The sequence below is a fragment of the Fundulus heteroclitus genome, chromosome 13, assembly GCF_011125445.2.
Source record: "Fundulus heteroclitus isolate FHET01 chromosome 13, MU-UCD_Fhet_4.1, whole genome shotgun sequence".
Taxonomy (NCBI): domain Eukaryota; kingdom Metazoa; phylum Chordata; class Actinopteri; order Cyprinodontiformes; family Fundulidae; genus Fundulus; species Fundulus heteroclitus.
The window spans coordinates 4204154-4214204 of record NC_046373.1 but is presented as its reverse complement, the minus strand read 5'-3'; the positions used below and the strand labels follow the sequence as shown (position 1 = coordinate 4214204).

At 36.6% G+C, this 10051-nt stretch overlaps 1 protein-coding gene across 1 annotated transcript; it reads left to right on the top strand.

Annotated features, from left to right (window-relative positions):
• The first annotated feature begins 1272 nt into the window (after window positions 1–1272).
• On the top strand, window positions 1273–5599 carry LOC105931957. The gene is made up of 5 exons (XM_021320661.2): window positions 1273–1287; window positions 1429–1448; window positions 1540–1651; window positions 1745–1921; window positions 4443–5599. Exons 1-5 carry the CDS (start codon window positions 1285–1287, stop codon window positions 5103–5105), a joined length of 975 nt encoding a protein of 324 aa, XP_021176336.2. The 5' UTR covers window positions 1273–1284; the 3' UTR covers window positions 5106–5599.
• Window positions 5600–10051: the final 4452 nt, after the last annotated feature.

Here is a 10051-nt window from a genome sequence, read left to right as displayed (position 1 = left end):
AATTTGGGGTTTTCATTAGCTGTCAGTTATAATCATCAAAATTAAAATAAATATAGCAGTCTGTGTATAATGAGTGAATATAAATGATAAGTTTCCTGTTTTGAATGGAAATACTGAAAAAAAAAAAAACTTTTTCATGATATTCTAATTATATGACCAGTACCTGTACCTGCATGTGCAGCTGGAAGTGGTGGGGAGGGTGTTGGCTATGCTGTGTTTGTTTGGGTATGTCGCAGTGATAAAGAGCTGGACTGTGGGATGCTGAAGCAGTTTGGTAATTTTTTAACAGTGTCAATAAGGTAGAGAAATTTGAATACTGTATAGAATACCGGTAATAATCAGTTATCAGCCATAACAGCAGTATCAATATTGACATGGGCCCAAATGTTTATGTCGGTGCATCACTAGTTATCAGCATGACGCTGCCACCACAGTCCCTCTTTGTGTCCATACGGCTCCATACGGCTTATTTCCTGATTCCACCCTTTCTATTTCCTAGTGATTTAAAACTGGCTTCCCTGTGGACACTGGTGTTCCCGCAGTTTCCAACTCTTGACAGGCTCGGGCCATAGTGGTTGGGGGGGGGGGGGGTGTTACCAAACAGACCAACCAAATTGCTTTCATGTGAGGAAGATAGTTTGGGATTTCCCTTAGAGCTTGGCCAGATGGTGACGCAGGGGGGAAAAGTAGACTTAGGTCCAACTATTTCATCTTTGTATTTGCAGTAGAAATTATTTACAACTTGTGTAAATCTACTATTCTCTCTACTATTCTGAATTATGGAGACTTTCCAAATGTTGTGAGTTTTGGTCAATCTAATAGGGGCTGTCAGAGAAATCCCATTCATGCTGGCAAAACAGAGACTTGATGCTGTAAAACATCTTTACAGCTGCAATAATCCTTCAACCCTGGAAAATAAAAAGTTTATAAAAAAAAAATCCTTTGAGCCCCCACATTAACATATTTTGTATGATGACAGTACTACAAGATTAATCTGCTATTATGTTGTTGTGTTTTTGCTGTATTTCCATTAACTTGTGCTGTCTTGTCCTTTAAATATTCTAGCAGAGGAGTTTTTGCTGTGTTACGTCTTGCACAACTTTGATCACATATTGCCTGCCCCGTTTACAAGTGTACAGACATGCCCCATGGCAGAGCTCTCATGGTTCTTTCAGTTCCGTATTAAGATCTAGGGTTGGGCCTACGTCACACAGGAAACCAGTTTTTTGAGACAAAGGGGAAGGGCTTTATTCTTCTGTTAGTTTCATTTATCGGGAAGCAACGATGGTGAGTGGCAGCCTTTATGTGGTTATCTTTGTTTTCATGTTTAGGTTTATCTTTATCTTTAACACTTCTTTGCTGGTGTAAATAGATAGCCATCAATTAAATATGCACTATTATAATGTATTTATTATATATCATTTACAGGCTGCTGAGCAGAATAAGAGGTATGTCAGTTAGCTTATAGAAACATGAAAGATTACGTTGTCCCTTGATTTTTAATTGTCCTTAATTTCACTGTTTTTCTTATTCACTTAGAGAGGAATTCCTAAAATCTGATGTTTTCAAAAGAAACGCCTTCCAACTTATTTATAAAATGTTGGAAATGACTACAGAAACCCGGGAAGACACTTCAGAACTGGTGGATGAGGTTCGTCGTGTGATTGTGATATGATGCTTCACACTCAATGCACTCTCATGCAAATAGAAAATCATATTTTTATGTTTGTTTCTCATTTTCTAGATTCTTCACAGCATTTTCTTTTTGGGGAGGATTAATAAACCAGCATTTTCCCCCAGAGAACTTTTGGATAATGACGATGAGATACTGGAATACTTAAAGGAAGTCCATCCCGAGCCTTTCAGATGGTGTTCCTCTCGCCTGCCAAGACGGAGCCCGTTTTCATGTGTGCTGGACATGGTGAGTCGTTTTCATTTGGTGAAGTCCTACATTCAGTGTATTGCTGAATATGTAAGTCATACCCCTACACTTTATCATATCTTGTCATTTTACAACCACAAAAATAAATATCACAGAACAACAGTGGCGAATGTAAAAACCTGAAAGCTTTGGTGTGCGTTCGTACTCAAGCCCTTTTACTTTGATTCACCCAAATAACATCCAGGTCCAACCAGCCGCCTTCAAAAGTCACTTTATCAGTAAAGTCAATGCCTGTGTGTAGTTTGAAGCGTGTTGCTGGCTTGTTTGTAGTTTGCTGCCACTCAGGTAGGGGCAGGGGTGAAAGTAGTTTGTGGTCCAGTCCAGTTTTTTTCAAACAGACGGCTGACTAAAGATTTTAATCTATGCTTTAATCTGTTTTTAAATGTCTTCATGGCCTTGCTTTCCGGTAACTGTCAGACCTGATTCATATGCACGCTCCCTCTAGTTTGATCAGGTTGGCAGGTCAGTGTTTTTAGTCATTTGAAAAACAAAGAGAGTGCAAAGATGTAACGCCATTTTCTCATTGTTGCACCAAAACTCTGGATTACAGAGTTTACATATCACGCAGGCCATTTCACTTTCTGTGTTTAATGTTCTCTTAAAACACATCTTTTCTTTTTTGCTTTTAACCCAGTTTGAGATGTTAGCTTTTGTCGCTTTCAGTGTTTGTTTTTGTGTATCTGCATTTTATTGTACGTTTTATCCTATTTGCTGGCTTTAACTTTTTATGTTTACATTACTAGTTTTTAGATTGTGTATATAATATTGAGCTGAGAAGGTTATTAGTTTTTAAAAAAAAAGGGGAAATATGGTTGTTTTGCAAACAGAAGTTCTTCAAAAACAGCTCAACAACAAAACACAATTATTTTCCACCTGACTTTAACGAAAGGTACAATCTGAATTATCAGATTCACATCCATGGAATGAAACACCCCAGATTATCATTAACCTACGGGTTTGTTTATCAATCTAGGCCTATAATCTAATTTGTGACTGGCTTTCACCAAGCCCCCCTATGGTCAAACATTTTCCCCTCAGCTGCCACACTTGGTTCACGCTGCATCTTTTACGCATAATCCAGCTGCTGTTTTCACCCTTCTTCTCAGATCCATGCACTTCTAGCCTGTTACAGTTTATGACCTTTTTTCCCATCACCTTTCACAGCGACAGGTTTATCATCTCAGTCTCCGCCCTGACCAAACATCATATCTCCTCTGTTGCGCACGGCACCTTAGTGCGTAATTACACACGCCGAAGGTTGAGTTAGAAGTTGCTCTCCGAGCACATTTTGTTTGCGGTCCAAAATTTACATTCTGCTTTGCTTTTAGCCTTCTGTTACGTCCCCTGGCTTAGTCTAGGGGGTATATGGGACGGACATAAAATGAGAAAGTGGATTGAGGAGGCAGAGTTGTCTTTTAAATATTTATTTACTACTAGTATTTCAGTTATTTACAATTTAGGCAGTTAAAATTTCAGGGAGAGCCCAGGCCAACATAACAAACAAAACAACCCTAACCAGAAAATAAAAGAACTTACCAATGAAAGCAAAACAGTACAAACCTACGAACTAATCTAAACCTAACAATCACATAAACAGGAGAAAACTGGGGTTAAACCAAAAGGCAGCTCTCCCCCACCAACACAGTCTGACCAAGTGTACATAAAAATAGACAAGACAGGCATTTGCACTGACAACATAGGCAAGAGGTGGTACAGCAAGCAAGTGGCCAAGAGGCACTAAGGTGCAGGATCACAGCCTTTAAATAGGACACAGGTGATTGCTGATTGCATGGGACTCTGGAAGCCACACCCACATCCTGGAGAAGGTGGAGCCTAGCACAGGACAAAGAATTAGCACACAAAAAACAACAACACATCTACCTTGGAGATGTAACACCTTCTAATAATGTTAGAGGCTGAAGCCTATAGGAAATAGCGATTTCATTTATGTTTTGTAATCCAAGATTCTATGAATATTCGTGCAGCTTTTCAAACCCTGTGCCTCCATGGTTCCATGTGACAGTAGGAAAAAAGCTATTTGGGAGCGGCTTGTCCGGTCCCTGCATAATTTATTCTGCCGTGTTGAGGCAGTGAGGTGGGTGGATTTTTTGAAGAAAAGAATATTCTATTGGTGTGCTGCAATAAACTGAAATAAACAGTGGGAAAACATGCATAAATAAAGATTTTAAAGGGCTTCTTTAGAGGGAAGAGGAGTTATGGGGGGTCTTAGCTGATGCCCCCAATATAGTCCCTCAAAATGCCCCTTAAAAGTATGTACCTAAATTACGTGTGACTTAATTATGTACACCTGAAGCCTTAGCGGTACGCAGTACCGAAACCATACCTGCTTACTTTCACCCCTGGGTAGTGGAAGTAGCAAACAAAAGTGCTCTGGTCAGATGAGACCAACATGTTTTACATTAAGCCATATGCATCATCAGAAATGGAATAATAATGTGAGTTTTTGCTTTTTTGTTTGATTCTTTTTGTTTGATCTCAGGTTGTTTCTCTGAAGGGGCAGGAGAATGAAGATGTCATAAGAACGACGCTGCAAGAAATCATACATGAGTTGATGGAAAACGCTCCCAAAAAACTGTTGTTCTCCACCACCCTCTGCGTCTCTCGTGTTCATAAACATAAAGATTGGGTGAGGCACTACGGAGTCTCCATGTCCACCACCGGGCGTCCTGCTGGCCAAATCCTGGTTGCTGCCTCCTGTTTGAGCTTCTGGAATGAGTATGTGGCCGATGCTGTGATGAGCTACTATCCTCAAAAAAGGAGGAAGGAATATTTTAACGGCACCATCCAGCTTCCTTCAGGTGCAAGTTGTGAGGCCTTTAACATCAGAGGGGGAGAAAAAATAAAACCTTGCCTTTCTTGTAAAAATCTGTTTGGCTTGGACACGACTGAAACACAGTGCTGGCCCTATGGCAACTGTGCTGAAGTAGAAAGTTTAAGCAACTTGCTTAGAGAGGAAGAAGAAGCTAGAGAGAGAGTACGAAGAACTGGAAACTGGAACGAAGAAAACAGGGAAAAGGTTAGACGGGAAGTTTCCAGACATCTTATGAATTTACTGAAAAATACGGATGGCTTTGCATGGGATGAGAATTATTACACTCCACAAAGGGCCAGACCTGAAATGGAGATGATGATGAAGGGCTGATGGTTTAACTGTAAAATCCTATTCAATCTCTGTGATATGTCTTATGTCAACGGTTTGGGGATAGAAAATATTTTTTAGTAATTTCTTTTATGCAAAATGTGTAACAACATTTCAGAAAAGTAATATTATTACTGAGGATAAAATGTGACGTAATGTGCATCTTTAGCCTCGGTGCGTGCCTTTTATCAAGCATAAACTCAGCTGTCGGTGTGCCAACGCTGTTGTAGGCCTTAAAATGTAAAAACACAGAGCTCTTGAAACACAGAGCTTTTGTGTCTATTTTTAAATTTATGCCATGTGCCTCCTGTTATTTTCTATTTATTTCCTTTTGTTTCTTTTCAGCTCTTTGGGACAGTTTGGTTGTTTAAAGAGCTTCATTAATAAAGATGGATTGGGCTTTGTTGGATATGAGTAATAGTATGTATATAGCAAAATGATTTATGACATACTGTAAATCTATCTATTGAAAATCCAATAAATCTTTTATGACTTTGTTTTTTTGGTCTCGTAATCAATGCTTTAAATTTCTTTATTGATTTTTCGGTGTATGCAATATTCAATATACAAAGTTGTAAGGTTTTGTGTACCGAACAATCAGACAAAATTTTTTTTCAAAACTATGTCCACCTTTAAAGGTGACATCTATCTTACGCAACTTAAAAAAATAAATGTTGTAGAAGGAAAAATCTAAAGAAAAAAAGCTGCAAACTCTGCTTGCATGAGTGTGCTTACACTGTTAAACTACTCCTTTGTTGAAGCACCTTTTGCTTCAATTTCAGAACTTGGTCTTCTTTTTGTAAAAGAGGACATGGCTTATTTACAGCAAACTTCAGGCGTCACAACAGATTTTCTGTCAGATTGGGTTCTGGGCTCTAGCTGGGCCATTCCAATACTTCTTTTCCTCCAGTGAAGTTCATGTTTTGTTGACATGAATGCATTGGACTGAATGATTGGACTCACTGTGGTGAAATAGAAAATCCCTCTTCACCTTCAATTTTGTGGCCGAAACCTGAAGGATTTGGTTAAAAACCTTTTTGGTTCCACTTAAAGAAAAGTCATCCTATAGCATGATGCTGCCTCTGCCATGTTTTCTTTTAGATATACTGTTCTTTTAATGCAGCTCAAAGTTATGTTTATGTTGTTTGGAATTGTGAGCAAAAGTTCAACTTTGGTGTCTGAAGACCATAACCCATTGTGCCACAATATTTCAGAACTCTAGCCAAACCTGAGTGTTACAACCCTACGTCTTAGCCCAGCCTATGTGAATGCAGAATGTAAAAATTAGGAAAAAGTCACATTTCTTTTATTTAACTTGAAAGTTTAATCCACATCTAAATGTTACATCTATTGATATGTTACATGTATTTCAATCCTAGCAAAATATTATGTCCCCAAGATGAAATGGTATAGAAAAATCCCCTCATTTAATATTTTTAAAGAAATTGACTTAAACACATATGCAGCCTCTTTTGAAAAAATACATTTTTACAATCAGAACTCTTCTTCGGAAATACAACTTTATCTCACTAGCAGTTCCCTCGTTTATATTTTTTACTTTTCTTTTTCTTTTTGCTGTAACAGCCCTTTTATCGTATGTTTTTAAATGTATTTTTGGCACTTTTGTTAAGAAAATAGTATTTATAGACTAAAAGGTACTACTTTGTAATGTTATTTGTTCGAAATAACGTTAGGGGAAACAAACCAAAGAAACATAATTGCCAATTGTTTTTTGAATAATAATAATAACAATAACAACAACAACAACAACAATAATAATAATAATAATAATAATAATAATAATAATAATAATAATAATAATAATAATAATAATAATAATAATAATAATAATAATAATAATAATAATAATAATAACCATCTTGCTGTGTTTAATGTGTACATGTCCCTACAAAAATTTTGGACCAACCTACTTGTCCCTACCAATAATTCGACCTGAATAATATGTTTATAATTTATAATACAACTTTGTTGCAGCAGTAGCTTCTTTTCCTCTCGCAGCTCCGCTGCCTGGCGGCTGCGGCTGCTACTGTCTGCCTGCCTGCCCGGTCTTTCCTGTCCCTTTAAATGTGCAGCACACGTGACTGTGCTGTGTGCTATTAACCTCTACTCTCATTGGTTGTTCTGCCTTTAGTTCCGCCTACCCTCTTCCTGATTCGCTGGTTTCTAGTGCGTGCGTGTGCGCGCGTGTTTGGAGCGCGAAATTTAAGTTTCATTCGTACTGGGATACTGTGGTTACTACGATTAATACTAGGCTACGAAAAAAAGCCCCAATTAAAAACACTAAATACTATCAGCACTAAAATAGGTGAAAGCTGCTGAGTGCAGTTCTGTGAAGAAGCAGGAGAGTGTTTTGGTTTGTGGAACTTGAGAAATGTAAGTAACCAACGTTAGCATCTCAAAATAGCATTTAATTCTGAAGTATTATACCTTTCATCAACAAAAACCTAATCTCTTTTATAAATCTCAATCTGTGTAAGGCAAGAGTTATGAAGACTGCTGGAAAGACTGAAGAGCAAAGACTGTAGGCTATTAAAAATTCAGATTCTTAGCCACAGCTGCCTGAAAAAGAAAAGGTGAGGGTTTCCCTTTTACCCATATTTTGTTGCTATTATTGCTTTAATTTTTTCTCGACCCTTTGAGGCATTTCAGGCATAAATAGCATAGCTTTTACATGATATACATTATAACAACACTAGATGCCACCTTAACAACTTCTATTTTTTGTTTAGACTTTTGCTTAGTTATAATAGCATATTTGGGTTCCACAAAATAATAATGCTATTTATTTGACTATTTATACTTCTAGAATTAGGATAAAGAAAAATATAAACAAAGGAACACTATTTACATTGGTTTTATTGTACAAAGATTTCCACACTGTCCATAAATAAATTAGTTCAACCAGGGGCGGAGCTAGACATTCTCATCACCAGGGGCTTAGTCCACAAAATATTACATCATTACAAGAGTAATTTGGTACACCAAAAAAGTAAGAAATTACTTAATCTGTTGATGTGGTCGCAAAATTAATTTAATATAGGCCTTTACATATGTTAAAGTTTAATCTGCTGTTCTTTAATATTCGTACTAGTATATATATTATTATATTATATATTATATTATTATATATTAATATGTTCTCATTTCAATGATGAAATGGACAACCACTCATGTGACAGATCAATCTTGGTGTTATCAATCTTACTCAAAGTACAGTATTGGGTCTTCCATGATGCTTATGTGTAAAGGTTTATTGCACATTTAAACATCATTGACAATTCAGTATTGTTAGGGAAATAGTTAGTTGTCTGAGAGGATGTAGGTAAGGAGAAGCTATTATCTACAGATATATGATGTAAGAAATGTGTTAAGATAAGTTACATGAAATGGGCTACAAAGTTACAATGGCCCAGTTGTACATTTGTTGAAATTTGAAGTCAATATTTTAAATGCTGTCAGTGTCAATTACACTTTAATTCCAGTGCAGATACATTACAATACATGTATTTGCGGTCTCTTGAATGTATCATTTTGTTGTTTTATGATACAGAGAGTATGTTAGTTAAAACAAAATAGTTTGGGGTTTACCTTGGCGCATTTCTATATCTTCAAAAGAAAATACAGGATAAATCTACAGACAACAGACGTATTATGACTATATTTGATTAAATAGGTAAGTATTTACCGTCTGTCTCTGTTGCTGGTAGGTTTAAATGCAAACCTTTTCAAAGTGGAAAAAAAGTCCCAATTCGACATTCATCAGAGCCGGTGATGCTTTAAACATTGACAAACAGCATCTAGTGTGTTTAGCGCTTATAAAATTTTAAGAAATGTAGCAAGAAATTCTACTTTTCTTTTTAGACCACACAAAACGCACCCTGACGCTCAAGTCAAGAAGCAAAAAATAGGAGCATTCATATTGAATAAGACCAATGACATCAAACCAATGAAACTTTAGACCAATAGGGTATGGAGGACCAGCTCTACCATATTTAAAAATAAATACATAAATAAATAAATGCTCAATAAATAAATAAGCATACAATTAATTACCATCAAAATACAATAAACAAATAAATGTAGGTAGAAATTAAATTATACAGTGAGACATAAATGTATAAATCTCTTTTAATTAGCTTCTTTATTTATTCGCCTTTGTAATAATTACCTTATTTATTTATTGTGCGTTATAATCTTCAACTTTATTTATTAATTACTTACTTTTTAAAGTATTTATTTATGTGCATGTTATAATATCTTAGTCTGTTTTATTTTTCCATTGTATTTTTTTACCCTATTTATTTCTTCGATGCTAGATGAGACACACATGAAATTAATTTGATAATAATCCACCTCTCATTGGTGACGCTGTTGACTATTTCTCTATGATTATTTTCTGGTGATGCAACAGGCAAAGGTATATAGGGGTGGAGCAGTTCAGATAAATAGGAAGGAGCTTTAAATCCAAACGGCCAGACGGCTGTGTGAAGAACGAGGAGCTGCTTGCGTAAATCTTTTCAGTTGCCCATGAGTTGTGAATGAATTTTTGAGTCAGTGTGTGAACTGCTAACACCTAAAAGAACATCTAAAAGTCTATTTTAAAATCTGTGGCTATAACGCATCTTATATCTCACTTTCTTATTTCCGCAGATTTAATGTTTATAGCCATGGGTTTTGGATTAACTGGGGGTTGGGGGGGACACTTGCTACAGAGCCCCTTCACACTGTAGCAATCAGCTTGACTCTATCATGGAAATTCTCTAAATGGTCATAAGGCCTGGGATGAAATTAGACAGACGGACATTAAATGGAAACCAGACGAGTACCACCCATCACTCCTTTTAAGACAACGCTGCTTTAGAACTTTATCTTCACAAAGATTTATTCGGGGTCATCGGACTAGTTGAGGTGCTATACGAGTACAAGAC